We start from the raw sequence: 18,350 nt of genomic DNA, 5'->3' as shown, positions 1-18,350 counted from the left end.
TTTTTTATAATGGGAGCAAAGATGAACATTTATATTTTTATTTTTTATACAATAATTTTTTTCAATATGTCCATTTTTTTTGCAGTAAAATCATTAATAAGTTTCTTTGTTATATTCATTGAAGTTCCCCTTACTCTTATTTGATCGAACTTATCCCTTGTCCTAAGTACTAAATCGTTCCCGACCTCTATAATTCTAATCTCTCCCTTAATATTTAGTTTTTTGAATTTTTTTTATCATTCCTTTGATCTATCTTTATTTGAAAAATATGTTCTAAAGTTTTATCTAAAGATATGTTCATTTTTGTTCATGAACTAAAAATGAATCTGTTAATTCATTAATAAGTAATGTACTTGTATTTTTAGCTTTTAAAAGACATCATATTTTAAAGATAAACTTTGTAAAACTTATTTTACTACTGTTTGATCTTTTGAGTTTTTACCGTAAGACCTTATTTAGTTCATAATAAAAAAGATTTTTAAGAAACAATGAGTGATAGATTTGAATTCATATCGAAGAATCTCAGTCTTTAAAGTTTTTATTTTGTCCGTAACACACTTTTTAATATTTTTTACGCTTTTGATGTTGATGCTCACATGATTTAGAGAAATAAAGATTTATCAGTTGCTTGTTATAGTAGGTAGAAAACTCTTGCATCTTTCTGTATGTTCTCATTTATTTAATCATGTTGATCTTCAGAAATATTTGGATTTTGCATATCATACTCAGCAAAATTATTTTATATCAAATTTTATAATCCTTACTTATATTAGTTGACTTCTTATAGAATTTCAAGGAGGAAACGAAGAAGATGGTAAAAAAAAATGAATAGTATTTCTAATCTAATATATAATGCTTTAGACTTATCCAAGAACATATATTTATGGTCTAATAAACCTTATCATCCTCATCCAATAAGGACCGTATTCATCGCTCCTTAGAAATGCTAGTTTGACTTTGACCATATCCCTGACAAAGATGTGAACTAACTGTTTTTTCCTTCATAAAAAATCAAAAAAATTATCTTTTATTTTATCTATCTAATTCTAATAATTTAGATTAATTTTATCGCTTATGACATCAGATACATGAGATTTATTCTTCGAAGAATTCTTAAGAGAAACAGCAAGAGTTTTTTAGATGTTTAATTTCCTTTTTCTTAGATTTTAATCGGCAAGCCTTTCTTGTTTTTGCTATATCAAATTCAAGCAACTCTCGGATGACAACTTGAGATATGATCCTAAATGGCTTTCGCCGTGACATGAGACAATAATGTCCAAGCTTGAAATGATGGAGGTGTGGTTGTCAGGGCATCGATTCCAGTGATGGTTGGAACCAAAGGCTACGCTGCCAAATCGGTCTTGTCACAGTCGGCTATCCGACGGTGACACGGCAGCCGGTGACTGAGCTAGACCCGCAAAAAATGGATTCATGGAAGAGTCAATCGGATGCCGGGGCTTAGTGGCCGCGATATCACGATCCAATGGGTTCCACAGGTGCGTCGTGGAACCCTAAAACCAGAGCAAATCAATCACATGACAATCTCAAGTGAAATGAAGACTTTGGAGAAGAGCGTTGTGGAAGACGGTGTCCAAGTGGGACCAAATCCAGTGTTCTACCCTGATTGTTCACGTGCACAGAGAGAGAGAGAGAGAGAGAGAGAGAGAGAGAGGAGGAGGAGGAGGAGGGAGGGAGCGAGGTGAGCCATTTGTGTCAGGAAGATGATGAGCAGAGGAAGTGGTCCATCGGAGAGGGATGTGGTGCGCCATTAAAGAACAACCACCACTCGTGCTCACAGTCGCAGTCTCCTCACGCTTCATCTGCAAGATAAAATGCTGCAGGCAGATTCCAGGGCACAGATTCCGATACGGGCCACTTGATCCTACCTATCGCGATTGAGAAGCCAGCCGAACCAACACCGCATGGTTCGGAGCGGAAGAACCAGGAAGAGAGGAAGCTCGCATGCATATATGTCGTCTCATTATCCAGACGCCAGCCGACATAATAAATCTCGTTGAGGGAGATGCCGACATGTAATCCATCTTCTTAGTTATTTACTACATTTAGAACTTCCATGAATCCCCTGTTGCCCTTACTGGATCTACGTCATGATCACATCATCCTTTGTTTTCCTCCTCCTCCTCTTTCGACATCTTTTCTGGGGACCTCCTTCTTTGTAGGGAATTTGTAGATTGTCCTCCTTCCTTTCCAAAGAACTTTTCTAGCTCTAGAGCTGATCATCCCAGCTCAAGAAGAAGGGCAACTTGCAACCTCTCACGGTCAAATGAAAGAAAACTTTGGATCAAACACCACCTACGGAAGCTGTGGTCCTCGATTCGGAGAACACCAAACACCAAGAAGAGACATTTGGGCTCACGTGCAAGATGGGGCCTTTCCTTGCGACAGTCCAACGAATAGATATGGTCATAGATCTATAGCTCCTCCTCCAGCAGCCCCACAGCTGATGGAGCCATCGTTGCTGGAATAATCCTGCCTGCTTAAAGAAGAAAGAACAAGTGATATCTGCTTTCTGTATCAGTGTACTGCTTCGTATGGAGACTGGCACACATGGCCCGAACCGTCTCCACCACCATTTGTGGCGGTCCACCTTTGAGGAAAAAGCAAGTGGTGGCAGTGGCAGTCGCTGCTCCAGTTCTGCTGTCCTCAGCATGAGTTTTGCATCCCTCAGCTTCTGCATGTTGATTCAACAGGGTTATCAACGGTGGGAGTAGTGCGAGGCCTCATGATTTCTCCGAGTATTCTGTGTCATACATACCTCTTTCTCTGTTTCCGGCAAACATAAAGCTGCATGTATTTTTGCTCATGGTTCCGTACGGGAAGGCGCTCGCCGGTGATGTCAGTGGTCAGCTCAAGGATTGGACTTCGATTCTATCTTTCAAGGATTGGACTACTGCATCTTGACCTGTTGCTTCTCTCCCTCGACTGGATCAGCTCCTTTGTGACTCAAAAGCCAAGCCCTAGTAGAATCTCATTCAGAACGATCAAATTGCATTCGATCAAACTGTGGGGGGGTATGCGGCCTCACATACCATAGTCCGGGCCATGGCAAGAGTGGAGAAGGGGGTCAATGCGAGCGTGGTCGACCTCTCTCTTTCTTCCACGTGCGTGGCTCGTGATAAGCTGCTACTGCTGCTGCATGTCAGTGCAACTGGTCCATCATTTTATCCTGCTCACGTACATCATTCATGAAAAGCTGAGTGACAGCTTTTGAGAAAGCCGACGTCTCCCCACTCACTGCACCACATAGCATGTTTGTTCCTCAGGATATGTAGTACACAACCCTAAGGATCTAAAGATATCTGTTTTCAGGTCCATTTGCCCCCCCCCCCCCTCCAATAATTTGCACAGGAAAAGATCAATCCCAACACCGGGAAGTAGCAGTTCCCCGTGGACTGTGTACCGAGAGACTCTAATCACCGCTGATCCCAGTGGCCAGGGAAGTAGCTGTTCATCAAAGCTCCGTCGGTCCCACACGGTCCTCCATATCTCCCCTTGGCGGGTCCCACCTTAGCCATTCTCTCTCTCTCTCTCTCTCTCTCTCTAACCTCGGCCAGTGCATATAAAACCCGCACCTCCTCTCCCCTCGACTCCCTCATCCGCTTCCCACACCCCTCTCATCCCTCTCCGATTCTGATCGTACAGCAGCAAGACATGTCAGGGGTGTGGGTGTTCAAGAACGGCGTCGTGCGGCGAGAGAACCCAGGCGGCGGCGACTCGATCGGCAGTCGGCGGCGGAAGATCCTGGTCTATCTTCCCACCAACGAGGTGATCACATCCAATGAGATGCTGGCGACCAAGCTCGCGGAGCTCGGGTGGGAGCTGTACCCCAGCACCCCGGATCTTGTCCAGTTCCACAAGCGCTCGTCGGTGCACCTCATCTCGGTGCCGAGAGACTTCTCCAGGTTCACGTCCGTGCACATGTACGACATCGTCGTCAAGTGCCGGAACGTGTTTGAGGTGCGCGATGCATGACCCGTCCATACATACACGCACGGGTACACGAGACACCTATGTCATGCTCGTGGATTCAGGTGTGGTTCTACGCCTCAGCTGGTGTTCTCTCATTAGCAGACAAAAAGGTTTGGTGGTGCTTGTACTAGCTGCTTGCTTGGCTTGTGCTATGGTGTGGAATTTGATGTTTAAGCTGTTTGTATCAAGAAGCATGAGAATATCGTGCTATGTGTACATTAGGTTCTCCATAAACATGTATTCTTCATCCCATAGTATCATCTTTTTGTATGAACACAGATCTCGTATTTGCAGGACCAAATTGGTAGCCAAAAAGAGGCTGAACGCTGCACCAAATTATGCAGATTCTGATAGAGATTGGCACTACGCCTTCATCGTGAACAATATTGTCTTTTACCACACACGCAGACCTAAAATTCAGTCGAGAAGACCCTTTGTTCCAGAAGAGACACAAGGTCTTTTTTGTTCTAGAAGATATCTGCACGAAGCCAAAGGATCTATCTTCGTGGATGCTAACCCCAAACTGTTATGTGATAAGACTTGTCGTCGTCGGAGGTTCGAGGCTAACTTAAGAACTTGTTGCACTACATACAGAAAGAGTCTCCCCTTTCCCTTTCTTTCTTTCTTTCAAAAGAAGAGAGCGAGAAGATAAATCTTTAAATAAGCTTCAAGTTTTCATGCCGTCCACTGTGTTATTGCTGGTGTGATCGATCACATTCTTTCTCATATAGAGGGCAAGAAGATCCTGATTTCAAGATAATTGTTGTGCTAGCTAAGTAAAAACATCTCAGCCTAAATCTGTAGCCCAACTTGAAACGCTGTTTGTGATCTGAAATCAGGGTCAAACTTTTGCCCCCAAGATATTTGGATCTTCTTAACTTGTTTGTGTCTTTTTAATCTTTTCTAGGAAGCTCTTGATAAATGAAGCACAATGTGTGTTGTTAAGACTCTGATTTTGTTCATTCACAGTGATTTTTATTTGTGTTTATGATTTCTCTTCTCCTAAGAAAAAAAAAAATGTGTATCTATAAAAGAGAAAAGCCTTCCATCTTTTCAATGTTACTATTTGTTACCATTCCTTATGATCGCACCATAGTAAATCAAATCATCTTAGTAAACCTATAACACCCTAGTTAAATCTCGTCTAGGATTAGACTAAAATAAACTTATAAAGATACGATGGATGTACTACTGTTTGTTAACTTCAGCTTAAATGTTTGTCTCAATGATTTAGGCTCAATCAAGTTAATAAATCAACTATCCCATCAAAACTTAATATTAGAGTCGACCTAATATTGGATATGACGAAAGCCCGTTTGATGACAATTGACATGGAGCTCAGAAAAGTATGCCATAATTTTGGATGATGAAATCAATCTTAACAAAAAGGTCTTTATCTATGAATGATGAAACTGGTGTTAATTTTGGATCATTGGAACATTACCTTCTTCCTTTTCATCATCTTTCAAGTCACAATCACCACTCAAAAGGACTTCTGACCAACCAGGATATACCAATTAGTATATAGATCATTGCCACACTTATTATTTCTTGTCCTCTCAAGAGCATCCAGTGGTTCATACTTGAGATTATTGCTAAGGCAAGGAGCTTAGCAGTGACTGTTTTGAATTCTCTTTTCTCATTAATGTAGTTTCCAAAGCCAAACAGTGTAGTGTTGACACTTCTGTGAGCACCTTTAATTTATAGATAGATAGATAAGAGTTCTAACTAAACACAACTCCATTTGCTGGGTTTTGAGGCTATTCTTATAGATAGGCAGAACTAAACATCCACCTCAGTGAATGAAAAATAGGTAGAAATAAAATAGAAGTTGAGATCCAAAGGTACTAATATCAATGTTGTCCACAGATCTAATAAAATATAACAAAATCATTTTTTTTGTTTTTTGTTTATGGCTGAATGATCAAATCATATCGAAGTCGATTTTTGAATTAACTTATAGGTTTCGATCTATACTAGTATAAAAAAGTATAGATAGGGAGGGGTAAAAGGAAGAGAAGAAAAGAAAAACAATAAATATGAGGAAGAGGAGAGGGAGGTGGGCACGAAGCATGAGAAACGAGTAGGACAAGAAGGGTAGAAGGAAGGGAAGAAGTCGAAAGAAAAAAAACAATGAGGATGAGGAGGGTGAGGTGAGCATAATGCATGAGGAAAGATTGAGAGAAGAATGGAGAAGCGATCCATGACTTTGGGAAGAAAAAAAAAATCAAACTCATAATTAAGAAAGAAAAAAAATTGAACCATCCGAAAAAGGATGATTCACACTAAAAATATTGATCGATACAAATCGATCATAACAAAATAGAATATCTTAATTATAATATTAATTTTTATTAATCCACAAACATCTATTGACATGGTTGACATGTTTTTTACCAGTCTGGTAAAACCACCTGGTTGAGTAGACTTTGGCAGAGTACCATCACCTAGGCCTAGGCGACCCTTCGTTCTGAAATCATCATAACACTGCAAATAAAAGATTAGTCTTTCCGACTTATCAATCGAGTAATCCATCATTCAAAACTTAGGAGCTGGCACCAACATCATTAGCCATTTCAACCAAGAAGAGAAAAATAAGGAACTATATATAATAACACTTTTTTATTTTTTATTTCTTTATTTGATGCATTTCCCCTTCAATTAATTGGATATTTAGTTCCCAAAAAAACTGTCTTAATGATATAAGACTAACATAACAGAAGAATAACACAAGGACAAGAATTACATTGATGAATCCTTAGATTGCAGCAAGGGATGCATGGTGCACTACATACCATACTCCATTAATATGCGCAGATATAACTGTCAACTGACGAACTCTATGAAGGTGCCAGAACTAAGCCGTGAAGCTGAAAAGATGCCCCTGGATGATAGACCGGCTACTGTGGTTTCTTGTTTGTCAATGACCATAGAAATGAGATGTCATGATAATATCAGCAAAGAGAAGCTCCTTAGAAGCAAATCACAGATTCTAAGAGGGGAAATATCATGCTCTGCAAAATACAGACCCCTGAGTTTCTAAGAAAAGAATAAGGGATCACTCTTACCTGTCCGATGTTGCTGCACCAGCACCTATTCTCGCAAGCTCGTCATCGGTTTCAACAAATCTGTATTCTCTTATATCTACAGATTTGTGGACTCATTACCTAGATTTGAACCATCAGAATTTGAACAGTGACCCTGCTTCTTCCACTTTCTCTTGATCTGTGCCAGTTTCTTGAACCCCTATGCAATCCCTTAAAGAATATGCAGGAGTCCCACCAGTTACCCCTGCTCCGAGGAAAACCTTCATGCTCATCTCTGACATCTGCATCCCCATGTTCGATGACGTACTCACCTAAAGCCACTCCATGGGGTACTTCTGCATGTGTAGTTCTCAAGACATCTATGATCTGTGAGGGCTGCTGAAATTTTCCTGGTCAAGTTGTCGTGCAGGGTTGTATTTTTGAAGGGTGGGAGTAGGGGTGTTTTAGTTGACCATGCTTCCACAGCTCAGAAAAATTGATGATATATGAACAGTGTTTTTCTTCACACCATCATTTCTTCATGTTTGGATAAACACAAGTCTCATCAATAACGATCAGCAGAGTAACATTCCCTCTACACAGTGGACAGGTTGGTGGAGCTGGAGTTTGGAGAATATCTTGAATGCCATCCATGGTTATCCCATCTATAGTTGGTGTGATTTTTACAACGACAGGTGCTCCATATGCACTTTTGAACTGCTCGAGACAATTTATCACACATGAAAGGCCGACATCCCCTTCTCATAAAAAGACCACCAGAGAAGAACCCCATTGTGAGGGAAATTCAAACAGATTGGGCGTGTCACATCTTCCCAGTTGCAATCAAACTGAATGTCCTGCAAGTACAAAGGATGGGGCTTGGCAGCATAATCCTTCTGGTTCGAGGTGCACAAGGCCATGCATTAGTTTGCTACAACATTACTGATGTTCAATGGTTTTGGAGAAGATTACTTTAAGGACCTGTACATGCCATTGAACGGCAAGACAATTACGAGATCTATTACACAAAAAACAAGCTTAAAAAAAGAAATTTTGGGTATTTTGAATCCTCTGCCGAAATATAGAAACAGAAAGTAACAAAATAATCAGCAACGGATTTCCAGGTAAGGTGGCCAAAAACATCATCGCCATAGACATGCAATTGCCGCATAAAATTATGCATGGCCTACTTTATTTAATTATCTTGCTTCAACCATATGAATAATGAATTCATCAATCCTCCTTTCTTGATGAATAATAAACCCAAGTAAACTAAAAATTTTTCATCCATGTACTCCTTACCCAACTAAACAAAATTCTTCAATTACTGATACTAAAATTACACCATGTCAAGAACTTTGCCGTATCAAATCCTAGAGCTCTGGTGATTCATCTAAGAAACCTAAAGTGGCCTTCATCAATAGTGAACCTCAAGGAAGCAAATGATCCTAATTTGTGTATTAGTCAGCAGCTGTACAGATATCTTCAAGCTACTGGACACCAAACAAGAATGTTTGGGTGTGATTTTATTCGTCAAAGATAAAGGTGAATTAATTGAAGATGCTTCCACTTAAAGGTCGAAAATTACTGCTTTTGTGCTATGCTGGGGCATACATCCAACTTTTCATTAAACAAAATATCTTAAAATAATTTATCAAAGTTCCACAGCTTCGAAGAATCTTTCCTCAGCTCGAAGGGAAATTGTAAATTGCATCCAACCTAGAAATAATTCACTATATTTCATGCTCTAATCAAGAAAAGAAAAAGAAAAAGATATGAATCCCATCTGAATTTGGAAGAATATGAGCTTTTACCCAAGTCTTGCACTTTGCTTAATTAGACATACCATTCGGTTCAATATTATCTAAACAACATTGATATTTCAAATATCCCAATTCTCTAATGATATCCTGGCCTCCCTCCACCATCCAATTCCACAATACAGTGGAAGATAAAACAAACAAATACGAGTTGATATCTTATATACCAAAACCCATCTCCTCTGAAAACTATCTACTTACATGGTATCTATAGGACTACATTTCTCTGCAATTAAAGAACTAATAGGTTTATCTAACCAACACGTATCCAACAACCAGGAAAATATTCAACCATTCAAGGTCCATGCTACTTCTAGACACTTTCTTCTCACAGTAATTACTCCTTAAAGATTGCAACTTTAGTTGCTGTCAACAAGATCAAGCTATATGCTAGCGACTTCCTAAACCTTAATTTTCGCAGACAAACAATCATTCATCATCCAAGAGGTTCATCCTCCATACAACCAATCCGAACCACTGCCCATTTGGACAGCCGCTACTCGACGAATTCATCGTTTCAAATTCGTCAAATCACGACACCAAGCCAACATAATCAACCAAGAAAAACACACAACCTGATAAAAGCCGAGAAAGCAGCGTCGAGGAGAGGAAATCGAGAACGCACTGACCACCCCGCAGCCGATTTCCCGTACAGTAGTAGTCGGGATTCGATGGAAGGGGAATCGAAGACCCCGAACCCTGTCTCTCTTTGGCGACCAAGGCCGGGAGAGAGAAGAGCCGAGACGACGAAATAAAACTACAAGCAAGCCCTAAAATATATACGAAGCTTCGCGAGTCCTCTCAATAACGACTTACGTCACCGCATGAGGAGGTGGCACGCATACAGGATTAGAAACAAGCCGTTTTCTTAACCGAAGGCGCGTTGCAAGTCGTGACGCGTGACTCGGAACGAACAAGGTTGACTCTTTCCACGTCCATATGTTATTTGTACTCATCGTTTACTAGATGCGTCTTAGTCAAACTCTATTTAATCCAACATATATATATCGTCCAATTTATTCGATCCTTAACAACAAATCCAGTATATTTGGATTAACTCAATCTGTGGAAGGTCCGAATCTGTAGAACACATGTGGAACGCTAATAGCTTCGTCCATGCGACCACCTGCGAGCAGCCTTCATGGATTCTTACCACCGCCACGTCCTATGCTGAGTGTAAGCTCAACGCCACTCTCATCATCCATCCATTTACGACGTCCTCCGCTGCTCCTCTCTTCTTCCCGGTGTTTTCCGGCGGCCGTCGACCGTTCCTCGGCGGCCACTGCTTCGCCAGGCTGCTCGAGATCGAAGCAGAGGTTGAGCTCCATCGAGCTCACCTTCCTCTGATGCACGTTGGTGACGGTAGATGTACTGCTCCACAGTCTGGTGGTGGCTGCGTCCGTCGTCGTGCTCAGAGTTGCATTGGCGAGATACCGAAGCTTCAGCCCTTCGCTCCTCAGCTCAGCCATCAGCATCCTCTGAACTCTGTACAGTTGATGCAGTTCATGCACCTGCCATTCGTTGCATCGGAATCGGATCAAGACGACGCATCAAAGCTGGAGTACTTTTGAGTTCTTGGATGTCTCCGAACACAGTTCTACCTGATGTCTGAAGACCTCTTCATGCTTCAGCATTGTGCTCCTCAGCGATTCTAACTCGTGTCGTCGTAGGAAGCTATCCATGGTTGGACACTCGCAGCAGCTACCCGTTTGCAGTTCTACATGGCAAGAGACACTCCTCATGAACATTCTCTCTTCATAAAAGGTAACAGGGAAGGATGCGAGACAAGTAGGATAGAAAAGTTGGTGCATGGAGACATGCTTCAATGATCAGAACAAGGCATGCTTCAATCATCACACAGTAACAATCCATTACATGCATCGACAAGTCGGATCCACTCTGATGTCTCATCAAGAACAAGCACCTTCCTTTGCCAACATCAACACCAGTATATTAGGATCATTAGATTGGAAGAAGAAATGGTGTTGGGAGAATTTTGGCAGAATAATAACGAAGTTTAGACTTAAAAGAATACTCGAGAGATAAAAATTGGAAGCCACAGAAAAAAAGGAGGTAAACAAAGTCCTTCAAACCCAACAACAGTTATGCTTAAGATCAACATACAGAATCAAAGAGAGGAAAAGAGTACTTTGAAGGGGTATTACTCAGATCTAACAATGAGACACTTCACACAGCTCAATGTCTTTGTTGATGGAAGCAGAGAAAGAATCATAGCAAGTAAACTATGGCAGACACACACTGGAAGTTGGGAAACATACCTAAAATTTCTTGACAGCACATGAATTATACAGAAGACAACTGAATAAGAAAGAGGTGCAATATGTTGAATTAGACACCATATTTCAGATGATTTCTGTCAGATAATGTGTTGTTGGCCCTATAATGAGTTTAAATTGGTTCATTTTTGTGTTGGTGCTATAAAAGCTTTCAACATGATGCTATAAAAGTACTTACCCAAACCAAAAGAAAAGAGAAAAAGAGAATTTGATCAACCTGATGACAAAGTAACAGAAGACATTGCTCACCTGCAACTTCAACTCCCCACTGCACATCAAGCATCTTCCTCTTGTTTCTTCCATCTGTCATCCCTCCCTGTCATCACATCTAACTCCAAGCTTCATTTCCAGAGATGACGTCGTTCGCAAGCCGCAACCATCAGTAGTCGATCGAACAATAAAGAGAAGTAGTGTAGAGGGTCTTCCCCTCACACCAGCCACCAAGAGATTGCTTAGGATGACAACAAAAGAAAGGTGCAGCTCTGATGGAGGTGAAGCCAAGGAGACAAAGAAGGTGTGGAGAAGATGATGGTGAAATCAGATTACTAACAGTGTTTTCTCTACACAGGAGAAGAGCGGAAGAATACTCAGATTACAACAACATTTAGGAGATACTGCCAAAATCTAATCTTTCCCATTTGACTACTTATGATGTCCTTTTGGGACTTGAAAGGGATGCTTACTACCTTACAACCAAGTCGATCTTCTCTCCTTCGAACTTGGATTAAGTTCCTAATCTTTCTGGTGGGTAGCATCGGATGACACAACTCCTAATCTCAACCTCTCTCTTCTCCTCTCCCCCATATAATTCGCAAGATATTATAATACCTCACATTGAGCTTGTGTTCTTGTTAGAAAGATTGCATTTTTGTTACTCCTCCATCCTCAGATCGATTGGTTTTAGGACGGGGTTATAAAGCATCTTAATTATCATTCAATGTACACTAGAAGAGGTAGGCCAACGAAAGCTTTAATGACAAGACACCACTTATTCTCCTTGTCATATGATGGTTCGGGAGATGCTTCTTGTAGAATTCTAATCCGGCATGGATAGGCATCATTAGGATCTTTCTCTTTCGTTCGAAAGCCGACAACGGACAGCATGCATTTGTTGTCCAAGGCCAAGATCTCTTGGTTCCCGTTCGGTGAGGTGAAGCCAACTCTTCCTTCCCTGTTCTTCAGATGCACCAGTGCTGGTAGAAGATACTGTCATCTGATCAGATGAGGTAGCAGGACAATCATTGCATGTCTCATAAGCCAGTCTGGATTACAAATCTCGTGTCGAACCAAACAGCTCCCCTTTGAAAACCTGTCTATTCCATCGAGTAATCTTCTCAGGTCTGCCTGTGAAAGACGAATAGAAAGGAGGAAGAAGAGAGCTTACCGAACTCCCATGTTCATATTCTTCTTTTGTGGGGTTATCACTGCCTGATGCAAGAAGGTCTAGTGAGTGGTCTTGCTGCTCTGCCAAGCATAATGTTGGTGGAACCCTATGCTGGGATCGATCCTTGTTCCATCTATCTTGTCTTGGTGGAGACTAATGGAATCTTGGGCTCTCAAGGACCACCCAGTACGAACGAATCCCACCGCTCTAGAGTTTGACGAAATATCCACACAACTTCAAATGATTAAGTTAAGATCAAGAATGATGAGGCTGTCCTGAGGAAAGATTCTTCGGTGCTCAAATTTTACCTTCACGACATGATAGAGATTGTTCACATGATTCAAACTTTACCTTAACGTAATGTTTAGGATCAGAAGGGGTTGAGAGGGATATGAGACAGGATTTGGAAGCCATGGTTGGAGATTCTTATGACCCACTCCTGACACATGCAGAGACAAGAGGTAGAAGACGAGAAGGCATCATCTGAATCAGCATGTTAAGTCTCAATGGGCCATGGCGGATTTAGCAGCATGCGGTTGTCTTCATTGCAGCATGGAATGCTTCTTACGTGGCGTGCAAAACATGCTCTCCTCACTGCATGTAAAGAGTTTGCAATGATTCTCCAATATCTGAACTGACTCGATGCCATTCCCTGGATGACTGCATGCATGCTAATGATCCACCAGCGATGTTCATCTACCAAATTTAGTGATTACCCTGAAATTTTCTTGTACTTAACAGAACAAATTGGCTGAACACTACTTGTAGTCTTCAAGACAAACCTTCTCTCTGCTTAGGAATTAGGTGTGGAGATGGAGAAGAAAAAAAGCTAATTGCCTGCTGTAGTGGAACTCATAGTTACTGTGTGTATGATATTTGGATAATGATGTTACTGCTATTAAGAGAACTCATGGATAGTGCAGATTACAGTCTTGTGGCAAATCCTCCTCCACTGCTGAGGCATCCTAAGCCATAATCTGTTTGTGGAATAATATTATTTTACCAAATCATGATGTTTTATCAGCTTCATTGTCTGGTAAATCCTCCTCAAATGCTGTCATTGTAATCCGAAACCAAACTGAACATGACACAGTCACTTGCTTAAAACTCCTGCACAACACCAGCCATTAAGCCATAAAATTCAACAATGTTGCAGTGAGGTAGTAGCAATTTATGATCAAATGACTAGCCCAAACAAGGCCAAAATATATTCACCAGACCTCGACTAAGAAGAAATCTCTGCACAGCTAATGAAACTTCCGCGATCTGATCATTCATTTGACACGGTTTTATATTATTATAAAGTTTGGGATCAACCATTCATCAACATTACATACCAAACACACAAAGGAAGGGAAAAGAAAGGAAAAACAAGCAGCTTTAAACATCTTGAGGAAGCTAAAAGCCTGACTCTGATTTGCTACATACAACAATCTGACATATGGCTTGCTGCAGCTCGGATATACTGCCCACACACTGTGAGGCCATATGTTTCAAACACGATCACACTAACGCAAATGCATTCAAACATTAGTTGATATATTACATCAAATTAAGTCTTAATCGGATACATTCAGGACTAAAATTCTTCTACAACACAATTTTGTAGGTTAGCCACCATGAGTAAACAAACAAGGGTGTTACGGAGACAATTCAACCTTCTTCCACAAACAAAGATTTCAGCAACCTGGCAGCTTTTCATATGTGCAAAATCCATTGATTTCTCGGTCAAACACTAGTCGCTGACAACTAAGACTAAAACGAGATGAAGCAGCGAGCGTCACTGTTGCACTGTTCCAGTGTTTTCCTGGCCAGCCAAGAAACGTACCACAACACAAGTGATATTGTCAGCGCTCCCTCTTTGATACGCTTCCTGCAAAAGCCTTTTTGCCGCTTGTTCTGGGTCCTCTATGGGCTGTATCATGGCTACGGCCTCCTATGATGTTTCCCAAAAAGAGAGATTTAGTTGATGTAACTAGTATGTTTGGGATCGCTATCATGGTCATAAAAAGCTAAAAATACCTCATTTGTAACAACATCCCACAATCCATCACTCGCAAGGATAAGAAACTCCAGGGAATTATCAATTACCTCCTCCTGGAATCACATTAAGATTTAACTAGAAAGCTTGAGAACAATACGAAAAAGCTTTTTTTACTTTGACTTGTAATAACAATTCACTGATCATAGAATGACATTCTATGATTTTATAATAAAATATAAATAAGCATCCAAACCTGGATTTCTGGATCTGCAACGACAAACTGCTTCAAGAGCCTGTCACCAAATGCACGTGATACAGCAAGAACACCACCGACACGCCATGTTCCTGCAGTCATAGATGTGTTAGGATTCAAGTGATAGAGAAGGAACAACTTTTGGAAGAAAATTAGTACCAGCCCACATCACAAAGCCTCCAGCATCTTCAATCCGTTGTCTCTCATCTGTTTGATCGGGCTTGTGATCCCTCGAGACAGCAAATGCTACAAAAGCATATATATGAGTCTACGAAATCAAAACAAGCTAGGTGACTAATCTTTAGAAGATAATTGGTAAGATAACTGACTAATTGACTAGTTATAATATGCTTAAAATCACAATTGGATGGTTCACCCTACATATTCCATGGCCTTCAAATAATTGTGATCCTACATATTGAGGTGGGAATCTGAATCCAAGATGGATCACCACGACTGAGTGGAACCATTTAACAAGACCGGCTGGCAGTTGACTTGGGTTCAGGTAGCAATACATAACCTGTTGGTGCATTGTTTCAGAAAATCTTTGAAGAGCTGGCTGGTCAGATTTGTTTCAGGTCAAGCATGTGTTTCCATAATAATAAACTTGAAAGATCCTTTCTTTTTCCCATTCTGTTTCATCTTGCTTTGTATGCATGTTTTCTGGAGTAATACATTCATATTATTGTCATCCATTCCTCTTTTAATCGCTTGTCATCAACTGTAGAGTACAACCAAAAACAAGAATGCCTCATGAAATTATCGGCATGTTTCTAGGCCTAAGTCAAACCCCAAAATTTGGTGGAAATTTCTTTATGAAAGTAAGCTTATGTGATAACAAATTATGCACCAAAGCCCTAAAGGCAATTTGGTAAGCGATCGCAACCATGTGGCAGGTTGTTAGGAATGTCCCAGACTAGGACACAGTCTAGCCTAAACAAATAAAGACCAATGAGAAGAGCTAGTTGTACCCAGCACAATAACAAATTCAAAGACATCATATAATACTAGAAGAATCTAGTGTCATTGAAAAACATAGTTGAATGCAAATGACCAACCTCCTTGTCACAAGTAACAGCAGATAATAAAACTATTATGGTCACTAAGGTTTTTAATTTCGAATGATACTGGTTGTACCGGGCGGTACGTACTGGTCCGTCAGCAGATCGGTACGTGGACCGCCTGCTACCGGGCAGTACCGTCGATTGGGGCTGTTTCCGTCCCATTACCACGCGAAATCAGTCGGTGACGGTTGATTTCGATCGTCGCCGCCTGCTACAAGGCGATGTGAGCCAAAGGAGAAGGAAGAAGAGGGAGAACCTGGAGATCTGACGCCGCTCTCCCTCGACGATCCCGATCCGTAACCACAAATGAGATGACGCCTCCTCCTTGTCTGAGGCGATGAGGCCTCGGTGTCGTTGGTGACTTCTCCTCATTTGCGTGGGGAGAAGAAGCCTCGGCAACCGAGGCTTTGTGGGGAGAAGAAAATAAGGTTTCTTCTCCCCACACGGCGAGAAGAAACAAGGCAACATCGCCCTTTTTTTTATTTTTTTTACTTTATTATTATTATTATTATTAATATATATATATATATATATATATATATACCGAGCGATATGCCAGAGAGTACCGCTCGGTATACTCGTGCCGTATCGAGCTGATCTTGATACTTCGATATGGTACGAAATTGTGAACCTTGATGGTCATAACATAGATATATTAGGTGCAATACTACAAGTCATCTCTTATGGAAGTACTAAATCATGTACAAAAAGTATATGTAGAACAAGCCAATTAGGTCTATATTCTTTGGCTTCATATATCCACAAAAGTATATGTAGAACAAGCCAATTAGGTCTATATTATTTGGCTTCATATATCCACAGCAACAAATTAACATAAAGATGCATCATAATTGTACATATTTTAGGGCCTTACCCTTCCCTCCCCTGCATATAACAGCCCTAGAATCTCCAACATTTGCAACCAACAAACGATCACCAACAAGGATGGCAGTGGAAGCAGTTGAGCCAGCATCTCGATTTTGACTAATCTCAGATTTCAGAAACTCTGAGTCAGTATGATTGTATGCATCAGCTGCAAGGTTATAGTACAGACAGAAATGATTAGATATATACATATATTGACAAGAATAAAAATTCAAATGATGAAATCGTAAACAAAAAACACCTATAGCTGACTTGGTATCGCTAATGAACTTGGGGTGTTTAATCAAATTGCTGAAGAGGTGCTCTTTGACATACTCTGCTGCTCGAGCACCACCATGACCTGAATGAACGCTGTGAGACTTTCCAATTTAAGAGACTAAAAGGTAGAAATGTAGTACAGAATCCATGCCTGCTATTCGCATAGAAATGCAAAATCTATAAGTTGTATCATCTATGAGTACATACTCAAAACATACTACACCTAATCTCTTTTTATATAAAAGACAATTAAATACCATCAAAAACTCCAAACAAGCCAACAATTTCTCCATCAACACCATCAATTCTTGTTTCGTAAAAGTCTTCCATTGAAGACCTTTTCCCAGGAGAGCTTGCATACCCATAGCTGAACTTCCCATTCTGACTGCAATGAAGAGAAAATGAACTAGATATGTCATTTGAAAAGTGAATGACCAGCTCAACTTACTGCCCGACATGAATACATAATCAACAGCACAAGCGAAACAAGAATATGTCTTATATTACCCAATTTTCTTCAATTCATTATACTTGAATGCATGAAGTGAGGCATGAAACTGGATTCATCTTCTAATAACTTCTTAACAATTTCTAATCAAACATCCTATTTACAATTGAACCAATCATCGAGAAATTGCTAAGGAATAATCTCACTAATTTTTTTGCAATAAATAAAATAATAATTCAGCACAAAAATCTGCCCATGCCTAGGACTCTCCAACGAGAAGTTAATTAGATACTGCAAAACAACTCACTGCTGGCATCTGCATAGGTTCAGTTAGCTTAAAGGAACATAGAACTAACAGATAATTCAGGTAAACATAACAAGAAAACAAAAAGGAAGTATCTTTTCTTGCGTGGGAAGAAAGAAAGAGGACCTGAGCCCTCCACCGCTGACTGGAGCGCCGTCCGCCTGAATCCCACCCACAGAGTTCAAGTGACCCATCTTTCTCCGATTCCCTTTGGAGCCAAATCAGATGAAGAGCAGGAAGGGTTCCGACTAAAGAAGGGAACAAACAGAAGCCAATTCAATCAGCCCGTCGAGGAATCAAAGCACAGAAAGAATCTGCAAATCCTTCATGATCCAAGCTGAAACCAGAACCTACCACCAGTAGATCGCAAGAAGCGTCTCCAAACCCTCCCAAACAGGAACGATCATCGATCGCCGGCGAGAGAAAAGGAGGAAGGGGATGGAAAGAACGACGACGGCAAGAGAGAGGGAGGGGACAAGGAGGAAGAGGAGAGAGAGAAGGGGAGCGATGAAGGCGGAGAAAGAAGCCAACGCCACGCTTTGTGGTTTGGTTTGTGGCTGCCAGTAATAGAGCAGACGATCACGATGACGACGACGGCGAAGAGAGAGAAATGAAATAAAATTAGATAATAAACCCG

The 18,350-nt window shown here is 40.9% G+C and overlaps 3 protein-coding genes and 1 long non-coding RNA gene across 4 annotated transcripts; 1 reads left to right on the top strand and 3 right to left on the bottom strand.

Moving 5' to 3' along the window:
* The first annotated feature begins 3,630 nt into the window (after positions 1-3,630).
* On the top strand, positions 3,631-4,671 carry LOC135613400 (flowering-promoting factor 1-like protein 3). Its single transcript, XM_065110428.1, has 2 exons — positions 3,631-4,052; positions 4,285-4,671. The coding sequence occupies exon 1, from the start codon at positions 3,673-3,675 to the stop codon at positions 3,991-3,993; it is 321 nt and encodes a 106-aa protein (XP_064966500.1). The 5' UTR covers positions 3,631-3,672; the 3' UTR covers positions 3,994-4,052; positions 4,285-4,671.
* Positions 4,672-6,715: 2,044 nt separating this feature from the next.
* Positions 6,716-9,568, bottom strand: LOC135613399 (uncharacterized). Its single transcript, XR_010487296.1, has 2 exons — positions 9,412-9,568; positions 6,716-7,997 (listed from the first exon to the last, which is right to left on the bottom strand). It is a non-coding gene; the product is annotated as an uncharacterized LOC135613399 (long non-coding RNA).
* Positions 9,569-9,809: 241 nt separating this feature from the next.
* LOC103986764 (uncharacterized) lies at positions 9,810-11,591 on the bottom strand. The gene is made up of 3 exons (XM_009404857.3): positions 11,383-11,591; positions 10,438-10,553; positions 9,810-10,347 (listed from the first exon to the last, which is right to left on the bottom strand). Exons 1-3 carry the CDS (start codon positions 11,441-11,443, stop codon positions 9,976-9,978), a joined length of 549 nt encoding a protein of 182 aa, XP_009403132.2. The 5' UTR covers positions 11,444-11,591; the 3' UTR covers positions 9,810-9,975.
* A 2,444-nt stretch (positions 11,592-14,035) lies between these two features.
* Positions 14,036-18,303, bottom strand: LOC135614222 (probable protein phosphatase 2C 59). The gene is made up of 9 exons (XM_065111346.1): positions 18,068-18,303; positions 17,840-17,961; positions 17,219-17,346; positions 16,945-17,043; positions 16,693-16,851; positions 14,914-15,000; positions 14,755-14,846; positions 14,540-14,614; positions 14,036-14,453 (listed from the first exon to the last, which is right to left on the bottom strand). The coding sequence occupies exons 2-9, from the start codon at positions 17,905-17,907 to the stop codon at positions 14,298-14,300; spliced, it is 864 nt and encodes a 287-aa protein (XP_064967418.1). The 5' UTR covers positions 17,908-17,961; positions 18,068-18,303; the 3' UTR covers positions 14,036-14,297.
* Between the last annotated feature and the right edge of the window lie 47 nt (positions 18,304-18,350).

The sequence above is a fragment of the Musa acuminata genome, chromosome BXJ2-6, assembly GCF_036884655.1.
Source record: "Musa acuminata AAA Group cultivar baxijiao chromosome BXJ2-6, Cavendish_Baxijiao_AAA, whole genome shotgun sequence".
NCBI classification, from domain to species: Eukaryota; Viridiplantae; Streptophyta; class Magnoliopsida; order Zingiberales; family Musaceae; genus Musa; species Musa acuminata.
Note: the sequence above shows the minus strand (reverse complement) of the source record. Positions and strands in the feature narration are given on the sequence as shown.